At 40.9% G+C, this 21,202-nt stretch overlaps 1 protein-coding gene across 5 annotated transcripts in view; it reads left to right on the top strand.

The window, feature by feature from the left end:
• Positions 1–345: 345 nt before the first annotated feature.
• Positions 346–21,202, top strand: part of WDR44 (WD repeat domain 44) — a 60,193-nt gene continuing 39,336 nt past the window's right edge. Inside the window, exons 1-2 of one of the 5 annotated variants that reach the window (XM_030574508.1) lie at positions 346–479; positions 17,370–17,403. In XM_030574508.1, coding sequence (XP_030430368.1) covers positions 403–479; positions 17,370–17,403 — 111 coding nt within the window. In that variant the 5' untranslated portion in view covers positions 346–402. Of the gene's footprint in view, positions 480–1,489; positions 1,528–1,969; positions 2,050–17,366; positions 17,404–21,202 lie in introns of those variants that run through there. The other 4 variants (XM_030574507.1, XM_030574511.1, XM_030574510.1 and 1 more) reach the window with 4 other exon arrangements.

Here is a 21,202-nt window from a genome sequence, read left to right as displayed (position 1 = left end):
GCCCCGGACACACAGGAGCCCCACAGAACGAAGCACTAGCCCCTGGGCGCACCCAGTGCTGGACCAGCGGCCCTGGAGCCCCTGGCCCACAGCGCTGGCAGCTGCTCTCCGCTGCGTGTTTGTACAGCGCCTAGCACAGCCCTGCCGAGCGCGGGGCGGAGGGGTCACAGCACGCTCGGAGCGCCGCCCAGACCCCGCCGTTGGCCCCGCCCCGCGCAGGGTGCGTCGCGGCGCCCGTCGCCATTGGCCGACTCGCAGCGGCCCTGGCCCTGGCCCCGCCCCCGCCGGCAGTGGGCGGTGCCTCCGCAGCGCCCGCCCCGCCCCGCCCAGACGCTCCGCTCGCGAGACTTGTGCTGCGCCCGCTGCCCGCCGCCGCCAGCCCCGCGCCGCCGCTGCCCGCCCATGGCGTCCGACAGCGACACCGAGGAGTTCTACGACGCGCCCGAGGACGTGCGCCCGGGGGGCGCCTCCCCCGCGCCGTGAGTACCGGCCCCCCAGCCCCTCCCCCCGCGCCGGGAGAACCGGCCCCCCCCGGCCCCCCGAGTACCGGCCCTTTACCCCCGGTGCCTGGAGAACCGGCCCCCCCAGCCCCTCCCCCGCGCCGGGAGAACCGGCTCCCCCAGCCCCCCGAGTACCGGCCCCTCCCCCCGGTGCCTGGAGAACCGGCCCCCCAGCCCCCCGAGTACCGGCCCTTTACCCCCGGTGCCTGGAGAACCGGCCCCCCAGCCCCCCGAGTACCGGCCCCTCCCCCCAGTGCCTGGAGAACCGGCCCCCCAGCCCCTCCCCGCGCCGGGAGAACCGGCCCCTACCCCCACGCCCCATGAGAACCGGCCCCCGCGCTGGGAATACCGGCCTCAGCCCACCCCCGGAGTCTCGGGCGCACCTCCCCCCGGGAATACTTCCAGCCCCAGCCGAGCGCCGCCTCGACCCCCGAGTACGGCCCCATTTCCCCTGGCTTCTCCCCCCCCCAGCCCCGCCCGCTGCCCCGGCCCTTCAGCTCCCCATTGTCCCCCGCCCCTTGGGCCCTTCCCAAGTGGGGTGTGTCTGGGGCTCCCCCCGAACCCCGCCTCCGCCCTGATGGGGCTGGGCGCTGGGGCGATGCATTCGGAGGGGAAGATGCTCTGTGGGGAAGCTGCGCTTCCCTTGGCACCGCCCCAGCCTGGGCAGGGCCGGCTCCGTGTCTAGGCAGAAGGCCTTCTGATGGCTAGTGTCAGGTAGTGTCACCTAGCTAACCTGCGCTGATAGCTGCCATTGGGGTTAGATGCCTACGGCTTTAGGGATCTTTTTTTGGGAGAGAGGAAACAGCCCCAAGTCTTCAACCTGTTTGTCAGTGGGTGGGACACCTCCTCTGGGTGTTGGGGGACTATGTGGTGATTACAGCTGGATGGCATTAGGGCGTTAAATAATTATCTGACCTTACAAACTTAAAAAAAAAAAATTTCCTAATTGAGGTTGCTTCCAAACTCTTCTGTCAAAAGGTCCTTTGCTCCTTGAAGAATTATTCATGTTTGCTTTGGTGATTCATATGTATGTGGTAGTAAAAACTTAATGCAATAGAAATGACTTCCTATGAAATAAAAAAATGTGGTGAAATTAGCTATTCAAAAAAAAAATTCCCTGCAGTGTTTGCAAGTCAAACTTTGCAGCATGATGCCAATACATGAGATCATGAAAATGGCACTGATTGGTTTGTATTCACTGTCCAAACTGAGAGAGAATCTGTATGGGAAAAGCAAATTAGATATTTATAAAGATCATGGAAGTGTTAATAACCATGTAAGAATTAATAACATGAGTACTAGTTTTTAAATGCGTAACTTTTAACTTCATAGTATTCAATGTAAGGCCTTCTTATGAACTGAGATGCAGAGAGTGAAAACAGTTTCATGTTTATGAACACAAAGTTCATACCTAGGAGTTCTTGAGGCAATCTACAGGTTTTGTAGACCTGCTTCAATATCATGTTTTATGTTACTTTTCTTTTATGTTGAACTTGGAGTTTAAGAATGCCTGTACAACTAACAAGTCACACAAAACTCTGCCATTTAGGTGATGTCATCTTTCATTCTAGAATATTTGTGCTATATCATCTAGTTACTTATTTCATAGGATATACTCTTGCTAATGCTAGTTCAATGCCTATTGTCTTGAATTAGAGAGGGTAGGATACCATTATCAATGTTAAAGTTCACACCATTACTGTTTAGTAATGCCTGATTGTCTACAGTTGTAACCTATACTTCTTCATATTGCGGGTTTTTGTTAATTGCTACAGCTGCATGCTGTTTGAAAAACTTAGGTCTCGTGTTTTCAGTGCTTCAGAAACAGTTCTCTATTACTGAAAACTAATTATAGGTTTTGGTAGAACAAAAATGCTTAAAGTTTTCATTTTTATCTTGAATATAAACGCTCTTTGATTGACTGCACTTGATTTCACAATTGCTGTTGGGTAGAGAAATATCACACAGATGACAAATGGGAAATCAAAACTCTAACCCTATTCTTAGTATCCATTACATACATTAACATGTATATTGAGAATCATCTTTGTAAAATCATGTTTGCGTGTCCTGGTCAAGTAATGCATTGCCTAATATAAGGACATAAATATTTTTATTACATGCAGTAGAAGTTGGTGGTAGACATTACTTTTATATATAATCTAGGAACCACAGTGAACCATAGAAGTAAGGCAAAATCAATTCTGTAGAAAATTAGGCTTTTTTATGAGGTTAATTTTACCCTACTACAATGTGCATGGTACTTCATACCACTGACATATATCAAATATTTCTATAAACTGGTATAGGGCTGTTCAGGTATTATAAAACATCTTATGGGTTAAATAAGAGTGTGTTTTTTATTTCAATATAAAATCATAAAATGACCATCTGGAAATTGTATATTAGCTAAAGCCACGACTACCACTGCTGCAGATAAGTAAGCTTTTATTATAGTTACTTGTCACAAATGTCTGTGTCTTTGTGTATTTTAAATAGTTATTAGCTGGATCAATTCTGTTTTGCGCATAGTCTGAACTAAAAACATACATCCTCTGACTTTGCAGTGGAAGACCATATGTAGCTTGTTGAAAGAGCAGTAAGATATGGGATCCATTCCATTTTGAAAACTTTGAGTTAGGGTTTTAGTTTTAGCAATCTGTATATCAACAAGCAGCCAGGGTCCAGAGCAAAGCAATAGATACTGAGTCCATGCTGTCTGCACCCCCCCATGCATTTTTGTCAAAGCTAGTGCATTTTGCACCATCAGCTTTTTACATGCACTCTGTCCTGCGCTATCTTAATGTCACAACGATGTATATTAGGGTTACTAGACCTGGTATTTGATTTTTTTCTAATGTCACTCACTGTGGTCATTCCTAGGCTGGATGTATAATTTGGTGGCAACCTTCAGGAAGCCCTATAGAATAACCTGAAGACCTAGAGAATTACTGGTCTTACCCCATCTTGAACCTGACCCAGCTAATTTAGTATGCAGTTGCTGTATGATTTCCATGTAGAGCTGGTTGGAAAATTTTTGACAAAATGGGTTTTCATTGGAAAATGCTGATTTGTCAGAATTAAGGGTTTTTTACTGGAACCTATCAGTCTTGGGGAGATTTCTCTGGCCCAGATTGGATTCAAGAGAGACTGACCAATATATAGTCCAGAATAGGCTGTAGCCTGGTAGCTAGGGCACTTGCATGGAATGTGGTAGATCCAGGTTCAAGTCCTTGTCTCCAATTTTTTGCAAAAAACTTTGAAAGATCTTGGGTTCATCCCAATGCAGAAATATAAATTCTTGGAAAATTTCATGCAATGTAAAATGTTTCCCACTCAGCTCTAATTCCATCTCTGACATTAGGTATAGAGCATGCAAAACAGTAAAATTAAGCAGAAATATGATTTCTCACAATTTCAATGATCTTTCATTAAAATTTTATAATTAATACTTGGGCTCAGGAGTACAAAACGGGAACTAATTTACGTGGTGTAATACTCCAAATAGATGTGTCAGGGTTCCTCCCCCACTTTGAACTTTAGGGTACAGATGTGGGGACCTGCATAAACACCTCTAAGCTTAACTACCAGCTTAGATCTGGTCTTGCTGCCACCACTCTCTAGTACTAGCTCCCTTTTTTGGATAGTCTTGAGAGACTTTTTCACCGAGTCCCTGGTGAACACTGATCCAACCCCTTGAATCTTACTTAACACAAGGAGAATTTAATCATCCCCCTGCCTTTCCCCCACTAATTCCTGGTGAGTCCAGATCCAATCCCCTTGGATCTTAAAACAAGGAAAAATCAATCAGGTTCTTAAAAAGAAGGCTTTTAATTAAAGAAAGAAAGGTAAAAATCATCTCTGTAAAATCAGGATGGAAAATAACTTTACAGGGTAATCAGATTCAAAGAGCCCAGAGGAACCCCCTCTGGCCTTAGGTTCAAAGTTACAGCAAATAGAGGTAAAATCCTCTCAACAAAAAGGAGCAAAGAATCCTGTGGCACCTTATAGACTAACAGACGTTTTGGAGCATGAGCTTTCGTGGGTGAATACCCACTTCCTCAGATGCACCCACGAAAGCTCATGCTCCAAAACGTCTGTTAGTCTATAAGGTGCCACAGGATTCTTTGCTGCTTTTACAGATCCAGACTAACACGGCTACCCCTCTGATACTCAACAAAAAGGAACATTTACAAGTTGAGAAAACAACAATAAAACTAACATGCCTTGCCTCGCTATTACTTACAAGTTTGAAATATGAGAGATTGGTTCAGAAATATTTGGAGAGCCTGGATTGATGTCTGGTCCTTCTTAGACCCAAGAGTGAACAACCCCCAAAACAAAGAGCACAAACAAATGATTTCCCCCTACCAAGATTTGAAAGTATCTTGTCCCCTTTTTGGTCCTTTGCATCAGGTGTCAGCCAGGTTTCCTGAGCTTCTTAACTCTTTACAGGTAAAAGGATTTTGGTGTCTCTGGCCATGAGGGATTTTATAGTATTGTACACAGGCAGGCTGTTCCCTTCCCTTTATAGTTATGACGACATGGTTTTCCTTTAGTAGCAGGAAACAAGAGGCATAGCCTAATAAATAGAATATGGGACTGAGTTCTAATCCTCTTACTGATATGGAAACCTCTGGCCTTGGACAAGTCACACAGCCTTTCTGTTTTGCTGTCTGAAAATTAGGAATTATACTGCCTGCCCATGTTACAGGACTATTGTGAAGACTATTTTAAATAATTAAGCTTTAAAGGGCTAAGTATTATTACTAGCAAAAATAAGTATCATTTGTTAACTAGCTGTTTTTTCAAATATTCCCACTGTATTCAGTCAAAATGCCTGCCATTATATTTGACCTTCTCTGGGCACAAATCATTGAGAATTAATTGTAACATCTTTTCAAATTGGGCCCACTCCATCTGGCTCTTGTAGCATTTTTTGTTGCTACCTATACAATTCATATGCTTCTGAGGTTGGATTAACATTTTTTGTTTTAGGTTGTGGTTTGCTGTCCCTGTTGTTCTTGGAGGTTTCTGTTCATGTGGGACGAACAGTATTTGAGTTGAGAGCCACCAAAAGAAATATCCCCTGAGAGAGTAAGAACTGACTGGAGGCTCTTCCCATGCAGGGTATGTCTACGGAGCAGCTGGGAGTTGTGGTTCCCAGTGCAGGTAGATATCCATGCACTAGCTCTGCTTGAGTTAGCACCTGATCGTAGCAGTTTGGCCACTGAAGAAGAGGTTAGCAGAATCGCTCAATGCAAACACCACACAAAGTGTAGTTCCCCTGACGCTTTGTTGGAGTTCTCTGCTCAGTATAATGAGTCCTATGACAACCTCTGAAGACTGGTACTTCAGACTATTTTTCTTGCTAATTTTTGCTAAAAACTTTTTCATGACTTAGTTCGTTTGATCCTTGGAGAGAACTTTAACAAACTTACACAAAAAATATTCTTCAGTGCATTACAGATCTAAATGTGTATATCCTTCAGCATGGGGTGTGTGGGGGTGTGTGTGTATGTATTTAACAGCTTTAATGTGTCATACCTGAATTTTTAAAACTTGTTACCAATACAACTTTCTGTGCTTATAAAGGTCAAATACAGCATAAAGTTGGGCTTGATGTAAACAACATAAGTGGACAAGTAAACAACAAATGAAATGCTCACTGCTGAGTCTGACTTAAACAAAAACATGAATTTAACAACTTAACAAAATAGAAGTTTAATGGAAGCAGGCGCTTCACCTGCGTCTATACAAATGGCAATGTTTTAATGCCACTGACTTGTCCACTGGAACAACTGTATTTAAATCATCTTATAAAGCTGTGCAGAACTTTGATTTTATTGCCTTTCCAGTGGACCGCATCTCTTGTTTTTTAGACACCTTACCAAATAGCACATCAACATGTCATCAATAACATGTTGTATCAAGTTGACATATTGACCGTGTTGTATATGACCTAATGTACTTAGTCAATTTATGAATACTTTTATTTACATCTTGCTTACATGACCAGGTTTTTAAAAATTGTTTAGAAACCTATGAAAATCTCTTCTATACAATGAGAGTGGCTGTATACTTTCATGTTCTAGTTTTTAATAGCATATTAGTAGGATTCAGAATATTGGGGCAATATCTTCATGTTGAGGAAAATGACTTAACCTCCCACCCCAAAATAGTCATTTTAGACATTGCAAAACATTCATGGTACCCATATCATTGCTGGGACAGATCTTTTCGCAGTTCCCTTGTGTTCTGTTTCTGCCAAGAGTAGGAATAGATTTGAAGGGGGCTGGAGTTGTCCTTGGAAAGCATAACTTGGTCTGATTAACTGCATGTTCATTCATACATGTGCATTCAAAGCCCAGGCTCAAAGTTAGGATGGTATTCCAGTGCTTCTGTGGGGAGATCCATCAGAATAATCAGGATTTATTTTAAAAAAAAAGGTTAGTGTTTTTGGTTACAGGGATATGTTCTGATAATGAACGAGAGTCATGCTGTCTTGCTGAGACAGCATACAAGTCAAACAGTAGCTCAGATGTGTAGACTACACTACTTATATCAGTTGAATTTTGACTCTGAAGTTTAATGATGGTTTAAATACCATTGTTAACAATTTCACTTCTGAACATGTCAGCAAAAGAAGACTGACTTTAGAGGTGGAAAAAATGTATTGGGCCACCTACTTCCTTCTCTGAGGCCTGAATAAGATTTTCACAATGTGTACATTCTCAGGGCTTTTTCCAGACTAATAACGGTAGAAATGGCTCAGGCAATGTGGTTTCCATCATAGCGAAGGAGACTGGTCTTTAGAAGTTTCCTAAGCATTATTCTTTTTTTTCTTAATACCATTATACTTAGTTTGACCCCAGTGCTCAAGGTGAGAGGAATTAGAGGGGTAAAAGCTACCTGTGGATGGGGTGTTATAAATTGGGCATTGGTTTTCGATTTGACACCTGTGTGGTCCATACACCACACTACACAGGTGACAGTTCTTGTCGCTGAGTGCTTGCAGTGTAATCTCTCTTCAAAAGTTTGATTTGGTCATATTGACATACTAGCCACTGGTTAGGTTTTTCACTGTTAAGGGTGTCCACACGTATAAGTGTCCAGCTAAAACTTGGAGCTGATGGAAGAAACGTGTAAATCAATAAATTTAATGTTTGATTGTTTCACATAACCAGCTTCTTCCCTCAGTTTGCTGGATCTTGGGGAGCAGTGGCTTTAGCACAGCCCCCCTACTCGAACTGCACTTTGACATTAATTTCTGTCATTACCAATGAAACTTAGTCTAGTGACAACCACTGGTGTTTGAAAACCCTTTAAGTTTTGATGATGATGTGGAGAGAAAACACCCCAAGTCCTACTTGTGATTAAATTGTGTTGCTAAGCTAGAATTCTTTATGTCTAACTTAATAAAGATGAGTTCAAGCTATTTATTTTTCACTCTTGAGCTTGCTTGGTATATTAATTTTGTTTTTCAGCTCTAAATCTTGGTATTACGGAAGGGCTATTGTATTGCCTAGAATGCCTCGTGTAGCTTTTAAAAAAATGGTCTGGACTACGGTATAAACAGAATAGCTTTGAGGCATAGCACAAAATTGCTGTTTTGTTGAAAATATCTGATTAGTTATTTTAGAGCTGTTTTTTTTTAAGCAGCTGTCAAACTTCTTACTGCAGTACTATGTAGGAGTAGTTTATATTTTGGAGAATGGAAAGCTTGTTTTTCCACATCTAGCAGCACTGTTGGGAAGGCTGGGTTTAAACACCCCATGCTGCTGCTCTTATTGATAGGCCAACTTTTCTGCAGATGTCTTCACATATGATTTGGGAGGAGCAGTTAACATTCCACAAAAGCCAGTAATTGGGATGTATGACTCTGAAGCACAAAGCCAGCATTTCAGGGAAATCAAAAATACAAGAGGAGTCTAAGTATGCAAGGCTATCATTACGCTGTAAATTCTTCAAAATAGTGACTTGATTTGGTATTTTTATCTGTTGCTTAGTGATATTCATAGTAACAGCATAAATGATTTTAACAGGAATCAGTTAGCAGTGAGGATTTTGTATGACTACACTGTTGTGCTTAGTCAGTTGAATCTCACTTATGGGCTGCATGCGCTGGTGGCAATGTTACTTGAAAACCCTGCTTGTCCCTCAAAAAAAAATATTGTGACTCCTGTCTTTTAAAATCTTGTGGCTGTCAATCTGTTTAACACAACTTCAAGAAAAACCTTCTGATTGCAGCCAAATATTAAGCAATGCCCTTAAAGAATTGTCTACTCCAATATTACTATGACCCTGTGTGCATAGGAATATCTTTCAAAAATTTCCCACCACTGAATGATAGTGGTTCAGTTTTCTGGTGTTAGCAGCTTTGGGGAATGCAACATGCTGCTGTGTTAAGCACCATGTTGTCTAACGCTCAACTGGGGTCATCTCAAACCTCATTTCTTGCTTTGCATGCAGCTGTAAATATCTTAAACAATGTCCACTGTGATTTATGTGGTGGAGTAAAGGAACCTAACAGTAGGAATAGACTGATTTTGATAACTACAGACTCAGGAAGCACAACCACTGTAGCAAATAATGATTTAGAATGGTTGTAACATTTCTAATTCTCTGTGTGAGAAATCTATTGAGATGAAAGTGTCTGGTCAGTATATGAAGTGTAGTAATTTGTGATTCTATACTCTCTCTTCTATGACAAACATCAGTTTTGCCTCCCAACACTGCTGTGAAATGTATTATCTCCATTTTACGGACAAGGAGACTGAAGTATAGAGTAAGTGACCTGCCCAAAGTTGCTCCCACCACTCCTGCTGTGTTCTGCCCACTTTTCAGGCCTTGTAAAAACAGCAAAGAATCCTGTGGCACCTTATAGACTGAGACGTTTTGGAGCATGAGCTTTCATGGGTGAATACTCACTTCGTCGGATGCATGCATGTATTCACCCACGAAAGCTCATACTCCAAAACGTCTCAGTCTATAAGGTGCCACAGGATTCTTTGCTGCTTTTACAGATCCGGACTAACACGGCTGCCCCTCTGATACTTTTCAGGCCTTGTCACTCCCTTTGTTGCCTCATCCCACTTGCCTTTGTGCTTCTTGACATGCTGCTCCTTATATCTGGAATGGCATCTGCAAGTGTATCAGAATTTGTAATTTGCCCGTTATATAATAATACAAATTTTTTCTTTTAACCTTTGTCTCTCCTTTCCCTTGCCCCTCCCTTTGTCTGTCATCTTGTTATGACCTAACTTCTATTGCAAGACTGAACTTTTCAAAGGAGACTTGGATTCCCAGCTCCCACTGCAAGTCAATAAGAGTTGGATGCCCAAGGCTCCTTTGACAGTCACAACCTCAACTCCTTCAGGAGGCATCATGCAAAACTGTGGTGCTTTGTAAATGTTTAGTATGGATAAAAATCCATACAAGTAACTGCGTAGAATGCAATTTATCCCGAGGATTAACGGCTGAGCTTGCCTTTCTGGATTGGGGACTTCAGTAAGATTAAATATGCTAAGCCAGATGTTTAGGGAGCTAAGGCATTCCCTCTAGCTGAGCCTATATGCTTCATTGTCAAAGCATATCTTCTTTCATTTTGTTTGTAACTATGCTTCTGTGACTGGACATATGGAGAGAGTCAGTCTCTCAGATAACTGGGTCCTGGACCACGTCAGCCTTAATTAGTTCTCTGTACATCACTGAGGAAAATAACTTGGGCATTGTTATGGACTGATCAATGAGCGCATCTGCTCAGTGTGCAGCTAGGGTCAAAATGCATCCTAGATGACAAGCTGTATTAACAGAGAATAAAACTGAAAATATTGTAATGACCCTATATAAACAGATGGAATGCCCTTCTCTGGACTACTATTTTTAGGTTTGGTCACCCCATTTCAAAAAGGCTATAGTGATAGAAGGGGTTCCAAGACTGGCAATGAAGGTTAATAGAGACATGAAGATTTTCAGGAGAGGAAAGTGATTCAGGCTCTTCAGTTCAGAGAAGAGGCAGGTGAGATGGTAGAGATAATGAATTGTATAAATACAGTAAATAAATGCCTATGAGTGACTTTCTCATGTCACAAGAAAAAAGTGTCACCCAAATGGAAACAGTAGAAGACTTAATACTGATAGGTGATATTTCTTGTGAGCTACACACAGGAAACTTGGAACTTCTCATTACAGGAGATTGGGGCAGAGAATTGTAGAATTAAAAAAAAGAATTAGACTTCCATGGACTATAAAATATCCTCTGTTACATTAATTAGGGTAAATATTTGAGGGTTTCAGCATTCATGCTTTTAGGATGTAAGCCAACCACTAGTTTTTTGGGGATTACGATCTAACTATCCTAAGTCTATTATATTATTGGAGTTTTAAACTTTGAAGCATCTCATACTGGCCATTATTAGAGACTAGATAAAACGCTGATGTGACATGTATGGTAATTCCTTTGTTCCTGTACCTATTTTAACCAACATCTAAAACTGCACTCGGAGTGAATCAGTAGCCAGTGCAGTGTATGGTGCATTAATTATATCCTTGAAATGGCTCACCCCTCCCTGAGACAAGCTTCTTTGTTCTCTATCATCTGACATTTCCAAATGTTTTCCAACGGTAGCTCAAGTAGAGTACATGGTAGTGATGTATCCTTGTGATTACAAAGATCTTCAGATAGAGGCTACAATTATTCCTATCAGCCATAGGTCATAAGAAGAAGGAAAACATTACATGTCCTTGGTGTCACATGGAAATCAAAGAGCAGTAATGGGTATGACGACTGGACTGGGCTGACTGAGGTCAAACATATACCACCTGTACAAGATGGTCTTGTGGCTTCAGTCCAGTCCTGTTTCCCTCTTTCTGTCAGCCTCATCTTCCTCTTACCTAGGCTGATCCTGAGCCAGTTTGCTCCCCTCTGCTTCCTTCATCCCAGAGAAGCAAGCAGATTACAGTTAAGGGATTTGACAAAAGGTTTGTCGTTCATAGACACATTAAAATTTAAGCTCAGAAGGAGCCATCATGATCATCTAGTCTGACCACTTGCATGTTGCAAGACACAGAACCTCACCCACCCACTCCTGTAATAGACCCCTAACTTCTGCCTGAGTTATTGATGTTCTCAAACCATGGTTTAAAGACTTCACGTTACAGAGAATCCAGGATTTACACTAGTTTAAACCTGCAAGTGACCCGTGCTGCAGAGGAAGGGGAAACCCCCCAGGTTCTTGGCCAGTCTGACCTGGGGGAAAAGTCCATCCTGACCCCAAATATGACGATCAGTTAGACCCTGAGCATGTGGGCAAGACCTACCAGCCAGATACCTATAATAACTCAGAGCCGTTTCCATCTAGCATCCCATCATCAGCCGTTGGAGAGATTTGCTACTAGCCATCGCAAATTGGCTACACGTCATTGTAGGCAGTCTCATCATATCATCACCTCCATAAACTTATCAAGCTCAGTCTTGAATCCAGTTAGGTTTTTTGCCCCCACTGCTCCCCTTGGAGCTCCAGAACTTCACTCTGACGGTTAGAAACCTTCACCTAATTTTAAGCCTAAACTTGTTGATGGCCAGTTTATATCCCTTGTACTTGTGTGCATATAGCTTTTCTCCATCCCTGGTATTTATTCCTCTGATATATTTATAGAGAGCAATCATATCTCTCTCATCCTTCATTTGGTATGCAGAACAAGCCAAGATCTTTTGAGTCTCCTCTCATGAGAGAGGTTTTCCATTTCTCTGGGCATCCTGGTAGCCCTTCTCTGCACCTATTCCAGTTCAAATTCATCTTTCTTAAACGTGGGAGATGAGAACTGCACACAGTGTTCTAGATGAGGTCTCACCAGTGCCTTGTATAACGGTTCTAACACTTCCCAGTCTCTACTGGAAATACCTCACCTGATGCGTCCTAGGACTGCATTAGCCTTCTTCACAGCTAGATCACCTTGGCAGCTCGTAGTCCTCCTGTGATCAACCAAAACACCCACGTCTTTCTCCTCCTCCTGTCAATTCCAACTGATATGCCCTCCAGCTAATAGGAAAAAATGTTCTTGTTAGTCCCTAAATGCATGACTTTGCGCTATTAAATTTCAGGGTCTAACTGATCGTCATATTTGGGGTCAGGACGGACTTTTCCCCCAGGTCAGACTGGCCAAGAACCTGGGGGTTTTCCCCTTCCTCTGCAGCATGGGTCACTTGCGGTTCACGAGGTCATCCAGATCCTTTTGTAAGATATTCCGGTTCTCCTCCATATTAGCAATACCTCCCAACTGTGTCATTTGCAAATTTTATTAGTGCATCCCATATTGGTCCTAAGACCAGTCCCTGAGGAACTGCACTAGTAACCTCCCTCCAGCCTGACAGTTCACCTTTCAGTGTAACCCACTGTAGCCTCCCCTTTAATCAGTCCTTACCCACCTTTCAATTCTCGTTAATTCCCATCTTCTCCAACATAATTAATAATTTTCCCATGTAGAATTGTATCAAATGCCTTGCTGAAATCCAGGTGGATTAGATCAACTTCTTTTCTTAGACGGAGGAAGTGCAGTGATCTTCTCAATGATGATGTGTCATGGACGGTGCAGGCCTAAGTGTCTCCTGTTTTCCCTTGCACTGAATTCCACAAGAAGCTGTTCAGTGGTGAAGACGTTAATCTTCATGAAGTCTCTGCTCTTGCTTGACAGGCTACTAGCATGGAGCTGCCCAGTAAGGGGAAACGGGGAGGAGGCGGCTTTTTATAGCCTGGTCAGTGTTCAGAGGAGTAAGTAGGTTGAATGAATATAAGAGCAAGATCTGCAGAAGGCTGCTGGTATTTTCAGTTTTAGGTATTTTAATAAGCTAGTTATGTTTGTGGCTGTCCCACTGGCTATTCTTTGACTCCTGCTTTGCCTATTAAACCCTGTTTGTTCAGGTATAGTGACAATAACCTAAACAAGCTACTCTCGAAACATTTCATCTGTATTTAACTGAAGATCAGCTTTGTTGGAAAGGATTTTTATGAAATCTGTTATGCAGGGACGATCCTCTAACTGCTAAATGTCAGATAATGGGATTATCGAGCTGATAAATTTCCTGGATGAATATCAGTTACATTCAACAGTACTTTCATAACTAATAACAGTATCTAGCATCTTCATTTGCCTTAAGTTTTTGTTTAGTACGTTACATTTCATTGTTCATATAGCATAAAGAGACTTCCTAATTGATTCTTTTCATGCAGACTCAAACTTCTATAATTGACTAATATTTGTACCAAATAAATTTCCATGTCTTCTGTACATTTATTTATGAAACTGCTGCTGTTCAGATACAGGATTTGTAAAATCAGTGTCTGATGAAGTAGATCTGATAGATCTTTTTAGGGGGCTGGGAAAGAAAAGAAAACCATTACAGAACAATATTAACAAACTCTTATTGGTAAAAGTGCCTACTAACAAGTTGTGTGGGTTTTTGTTTGTTTTTTGTTATGTACTTGCTATGCTGAGTTATAGAGGCATAAAAATGTGAAGCACTCATGCTTTGGAGGGACAAGTAGTGATATTTATGAATAATTGAAATGAAGTGTACACAAGCCTAATGAACAGGATTTATTTTATTCTTACTGCACCACAGATTGATCTCAGAGAATTATGCCACCATAACCAAGAGTAATTATGGCAGATAATCTGAATGCCTTATTATGGGGTGGCCAACCTGTGGCTCCTTACCTAGGCACTGATTCCAGGGCTGGAGCTATAGATGCCAACTTTCCAATGTGCCGGGGAGTACTCACTGCTCAACCCCTGGCTCTGCCCCAAGCCCTGCCACCACTCCACTGCTTTCCCGAAGGCCCCTGCCACTTCCCCTGAGCCTGCCATGCCCTCGCTCCTCCCCTCTCCCCACCATAGCCTCCTGTGTGTGTGAAACATGTGATTGCAGTGGGCGGAGGGGTAGGACAGAGGAGGTGCTGATTGGTGGGGCTGGGGAGCGGATGGGGGACTGCTGACCTGGTACTGCGGCTCTTTGGCAATGTACATGGTAAATTCTGGCTCCTTCTCAGGCTCAGGCTGGCCACCCCTGCCTTATATTGAATAGTTACCACAGCAACAAAAAGATTTATCTTTAATGTGACTTTTATTCAACAGCCTTACCAAATACTTGTATTGTGATACCTTTGACATTCTTATTGTATTCTCTTTGTAGGCATTCTGTACACTTCAGTAATACATCAGAAGTGGAAAATAATTAAATGGAACTTGTGTGTGTTTTCCCAAGAAACTGCAATTAATTATTTTGAATCTAAAAAAATCTATCTACGGAAGGCGGGAAGAATTAAATTGGTTTACTATACTACTTACTTCATACAATTAGTGTAGGAATGTGAGGGGGTGTTTCCCTAGTGTGTTTCTTTGCTTAGAAATCAATTTTAGTTATGTATTTATATAACTTTGTTTTAGTATTATTACTTTGTAACAGGGTGTCTGAAATATCTTTGACCACCTTGGTCATTTAGGTTAAGTTCTTCAGGGGAGGGACTGTCTGTTGTATTTGTACAGTGTTTAGCATAATGGCCCCCCCATTCTTGATTGGTCCTTGGGCACTGCCACAATAAACATGTTTAATAATAATACTAAGGAATAAAATAGTTCTAAGAGTTATGGCTATAGTGACATGGTACTGTGTACATAAATTCTCCTTTTCAATTTAAAATTAAGGGATTATAGTACAAAGTCCTTCTAATTGGAAATACAAAGTGGTTATGGATAGCTGCTGGGAAGAGGGAGTGGAGGAGGAGAGAGGAGTGAGTGAGTGATAGGTCATCTTCCCAAGCAATATGTTAAGAATAGCAGTAAAAGGCACATACTGATATTTGAGTTAAGTATTGCTTTATTGACCTGAACACATTGGTCAGCATTTACTTCTAGTAATTTTACATCCTCATCAGTGAAATAAGTTACTATCTATATTACTACAAATATTCTGTATATCTCTGGAAATCTCTGTCCAATGCATTGATGAATTTCAAAAGCATATTGTTTTTTTCCTATTAAAGAGATGCTGTCAACCTGAAATCTAGTCAATTTTTAAAAGAACTGAAAGTAGTTTTGGATCCTGCACCTTACTTTTATTAAAAAACAAAACACAACCACAGAAATCTCACTCCATTCTTTGAAGGACCTTTTTGAACAAAAGCAAAAACTTGATGACTGAAGTAAACTGAGTAAATATTTTTCTCTAACCTTTCAGTTTATTTTTTTAGTTGTCTCTGATGTAACAATGGTAGTCTTTTTTTAAAAACCAAAAAAAGATGGTAATTACTTGTTTTTCAAGTTGATATTGTCCCTTGAAACTGTCATTCTGGAAAAAAGATGAAGGAAAAAGGTCTGGAAAAACCTATTCTTAGGCCTTGTCTATACTAGAAAGGGTTTGCTGATATGGCTGTACCAGCAAACCCTCCTAATGGAGTTGCAGCTTTTACTGCCAAGAGTTCTTTTGCAAGTATTATGCCAGTTTCTTGAATTAAATAAGCTATTACCAGGAAAAGAAATCTTTTGCAGGCATATAACTATGTTTAGAATGGGGCTTTTGCTGGCACAGCTATGTTGGTTTAGGGATGTGATTATTTTTTTCACAGTCCTAACTGACAGAACTTTTGGCAAAGTTTTAAGTGTGGACTAGGGCTAATCAATTAGGAAGCAAGGATTTGATTATGTATGTGGTTCATCAAAGGTGTGGTCACTGAACTCTGCAGCCAGTTAAAATACTTGTTTTGTTTAACATAGCTTCAGACTTAGATATTCTCATTGGAGGAAGCAAACTATGGGCAAACAGCCCATAATAGGCAGAGATTATGGTGTATGTAACTTTAAGGGCCCTGAAGTCAAAAAAACTCCTGCAGCACTATTCAATATAAGAGTATCTTCTAGAACACCAAAAATCAAGAACAGGTCCAGGAATTTGGGTACATTGCAGAAGTAAAATAAACCAGTGAACTTTCCCTTGCCATCAACCTGAGTATCATTAAACTAGTGACCTGAAGATGAATAGCTCCCTGGTGCCCAATGCCTGGAGGCATTTAGAGCCTTTCTCTGATTAGGTTTATTAGAAGTTGCACTTCAGGGTGGATGCTGATGTAGTTCTCTGGCTCTGAATGTAAACTTATGAAGGCCAAGTGTCCAAGCTGCTTGTCTCTTTCCTTTGACTGATGTGAAGGTGTTCTTATCACAGTCCGTACTATTTGGAACTCTTGGTTGCAGCCTTTATGGAGAGGCTGAAGATTGAATGGACATGCCAGAGATGACTCGGTCAGTCAGGGCTGAGGCACTTGACTGCTCTCTTGGAGTTTGCACTGTTCCTTTCAATGAGGGCTTCAGTTTTCAATGATGCCTCTCTGGCATCTTTCATGGGCAATAACTCTGTTAAAATCCCTCGAATTAGAAATGACCAATGGCCGCAGAGATGGGATAGCATCCCTTTTATAGAAGGGATGGAGGGCAGGTTAATCTTATTATTAGGTTCTTGGAAATAGCTTTTGGCTGGGGTTTTCAAAGGAGATTTTCGGAATTACTTTCCCAGCTCCTGTCAAATTTCAGTGACAATTGAGCATTTAACTCCCTTCAGCTTCTCTGAAAAGTCTTGACTGTAAGTGTTGAGGAACCTGTGGTACAATCACTTGTCTTCGTGCAGAAGAGGCAGATATAATATTTTTAAACTGAAAATTCAAAGTAAACCACCAGTTTAGAGAAGACCTTTGTCCTTGTGGTTTTTGTATAGTGAAACTTCCATTTAAATAATCAAGGGAAGGATTCATTTTTAGAGCTTTGGGGTTCTTTTGCATACATTCATCTAAATCTTTTTTTTCCTTTTTTTTCTAGCAGGTCACCGACAAAAGTTGGGTCCCATGTATTAAAGGTGTGTCTCTCTTTATATAGTCTTAAATGTTTGTAATTTGACAATGCTTATGTAACATACCTGACCTTAAGTCCATAATATTGATTCCTGATATTATATAGCTGCATGCCTAGGCAGAAAATGGCAAACTAAGGATGAAGCTTTTTCCCAAACCAGACTTTCCTTGTTGTGGATTGGTTGGTTTGGTTTTTTTATGCTTCTACTTTTTTTTTTTTTTTTAATTTAAACTTTGCTGCTTTCCTTTGGCTTAAAAAAGGAAAAGAAAAATGAACCTTCATGCTTTGACTAAAGAGCTAATAAATGGTATCCTTAAATTTGCAGAGTTTTTTTAATTACTCAAACAGTGTGTAGAGGAACTGGACCCATCTCTTTTGTTTTATATTCAGATATAGGAGTATGTCAGAGAGTGTTTTGGTCACCTTGATTATGCTGACTTATTTCAAATCGTTGACTAAAATTTCTGTTTGTATTTTGGTGACAGAAGGCAGCAAAGTGTTTATACTTCAAAAGCTACCACTTCAGGTGACATGAAAGCAAAACTCTAAATTTAGCTTATCGAGGCAGCATCACCACTTCCCACGCAGGTAATTAGTATGCTGCTTCTGTGCACAATGACAGTGCAGCTGAACCTCTGGCATTTATGAAGTAGGTCAGGAACTGGTATATGTACAGATACAATTCATTATATGGGTTGGAGAAGGGCCAAAGGTGGTGATATGCAATAATCTTTTATGTGGAGTAAAGCAGGGTTGGCTATTTCTGTCTCAAACTGTTGGGTAATCAGTGGTGAAAATAGCAATATTTTGATTCATCAACCGTGGTAGAAAATAAGTCAAAACATTGTCCCACTGATAACAGCATATCTTTTTGAGATTTAGGAGGAGAGATTTAGAAAAGTCAGTAACTTTGTCATTAAATTTTATAGGTGTCTCACCTGGTATCCTGCTTTAATTTCAATGTCTCCTTGACAATGTGGTATTAAATGTCTAAACTTTTCAGTAAATGTAGTTCTATTTAATTCTGACAAAGTAGTATGTGGACATAGATTGAGTTGGATTCCATGTATCACGGGCTAAACTTTGAGTGTGAACATTTGGCTATAATCTACATTTTTAAGTATATGCAGCGGCTGGGCACTACTGTTCGTTGCTTATGAGGTCCTCACCATGTTTACTAATTTTAATTTTTCATTAAGGAGCATCTTCCTCAATCACTTGACCTTCAAAAATCAGCCTTGTATAAAAACACACTATCAGCTTCACTGCGTGGTACCATTATCAGTTCATTAAACTTGTGACTAACCATGCAGCTGAAAGAGTTTGGGATCTTTCACAAGTCCAAAGTCTACTGTGTTAATGTCAACAAAAGTGGAAATTGAATATAGCAAGCTTATTGAGGCACAGATTATAGTGGGATGTATTTGTGTCAAAATGTGTTTGCTTCTTGTCACCTTGTCAGTATGCCTTTGAAGAGAAGCCTAAATTAAAGTGTTGTAGGAGTTTATTATATGATGTCATGTCACTAAAAGTAATTAGAGAAAGTACATTAAAATATACAAGTATTTCTGTTATGGGGAAAGTGCCTATATACTCTACTGTTGAGTAATTTTGCTCATTAATTTGTTCTCTGATAGAGTAACTGCAGGTGCTTCTCTACTATATACTAATGTACATTTCTGGGTCAACACTTAAAAATAAATGTGTCTAAACTTACCTTTCAAAAGACAGCTGAGTTCCACTGAAGTCATGATAACTGCTGGGTGCTCTGCCTGGTTAAAAATCAGGCTACTGATTTAGATGCCTGAATATGGATTTGGGTCCTGGAAATCAGGCTCCTACTTTTCCAGAACTTTCCCTTATTTTCTAACTTTTCAATTCTAATTGTTGGAGTGTATTATAGACAGTTCTTCCTGTTCCTTCTCAGGCCATAAACATGTTGACTTCCGGTTTTTAACTGAGATTAGTTAAGAGGCTTAATTGTAGACTAAACTGGATCCCATTGAACATGTGAAATTTGGTCTGATATTACAATTTTTTGACACACTTGATATTACAGTAAAAGCTTTGTTATCTGGCATGTTGGAGGAATGGGGGGTGCTGGTTAGTCAAAAACTCCTCCAGTTAATTAAGTTATACTTACCAATGGATTACCAATTTTCAAAGAATAGAATACAATAAAATGAATAAACATTAAGAATGGCCATACTGGGTCAGACCAAAGGTCCATCTAGCCCAGTATACTGTCTACCAACAGTGGCCAATGCCAGGTGCCCCAGAGGGAGTGAACCTAACAGGTAATGATGAAGTGATCTCTCTCCTGCCATCCATCTCCACCCTCTGACAAACAGAGGCTAGGAACACCATTCCTTACCCATCCTGGCTAATAGTCATTAACGGACTTAACCTCCATGAATTTATCCAGTTCTTTTTTAAATGCTGCTATAGTCCTAGCCTTCACAACCTCCTCAGGCAAGGAGTTCCACAAGTTGATTGTGTGCCAGGGCTTTGGCGTGGAGCCTGGATCTGGATCGCAAAGCAGCTCTGGAGCAGTGGAGCTGCAGATTTTTGCCTGGAGCTGGAGCGGAGCTGGAGCACAGCTCCAAAGCCCTGCTGTGCGCTCTGTGAAGAACTTCCTTTTACTTGTTTTAAACCTGCTGCCCATTAATTTCGTTTGGTGGCCCCTAGTTCTTGTATTATGGGAACAAGTAAATAACTTTTCCTTATTTACTTTCTTCACATCACTCATGATTTTATGTACCTCTATCATATCCCCCCTTAGTCTCCTCTTTTCCAAGCTGAAAAGTCCTAGCCTCTTTAATCTCTTATATGGAACCTGTTCCAAATCCCTAATCATTTTAGTTGCCCTGCTCTGAACCTTTTCTAATGCTAGTAAATCTCTTTTGAGATGAGGAGACCGCATTCCTATTCTCGCCCTTTACAAGGCATGTAGAAATATCTATTTTGTGTTTTAATATCAACACAAGTCTTATGCTTCTCTCCATTGCTTTTCACTGGTATTTTGGATGCCATAATGGTAGTGTGGCATTGGTATTTTATGATAAACACAGGACTATACACAGAGTAATAAACCGACCAATCACAATGGCGGATACAAACAGAACAGCCTTTGGCTCTTCTTGACTAAATCGAGCGTAGTCTGACTGCTCTTGGAAATACTCAAGTCTTGAATAGCTTTGGCATCAATTCCAGTTAGCTTCAGCATCGGTCCTGGTTACTAGATTGAATATTTGTGTTGGGAGGTATCAAAAATGCCGATTTCTAGAACTTTCCAGTAGGTAAAGTGCCAGATAACACACCTTTTAACTGTACTAGGTTACTAAAAGATGTAGAAAAAATAGACCAAATCTGCTAAATTTATACTAAAATGGTTGTCATGTAAAATCTCTATCAAGATACAGTAGTCTGAAAAAAAGGGCCTCTGCCTCTATCAAGAAAAAATAAATATTGAGGTGCTGTAAAATACAAAGTGCACGTGCATATTAATATATGAAATGTCAGAAATCTCTTCACTTTGGCTATGAATTTGAGATTAAAATTGCTAATAGTTTGAAGGCTTAATGAAATAAGAGGTCTGGATGGGGGTGGGACGGAGCACTGTTCAACTCACATGAAAATCACTGCTTCCTGATTTACTCTATCACCAGACCAGAGCTGTAGAATAGTGTGTTCATTTTACATTGCTCTTGCATTGGGTTGACCTCATCACAGGTTAAAATAATGGCTTATCAACTTCTCTCAGCCAGTTATGCACCATGATTTGTCTCTTCTGTGTAAGACTA

This window comes from Gopherus evgoodei, chromosome 9, assembly GCF_007399415.2.
Source record: "Gopherus evgoodei ecotype Sinaloan lineage chromosome 9, rGopEvg1_v1.p, whole genome shotgun sequence".
Lineage (NCBI taxonomy): Eukaryota > Metazoa > Chordata > Testudines > Testudinidae > Gopherus > Gopherus evgoodei.
Note: the sequence above shows the minus strand (reverse complement) of the source record. Positions and strands in the feature narration are given on the sequence as shown.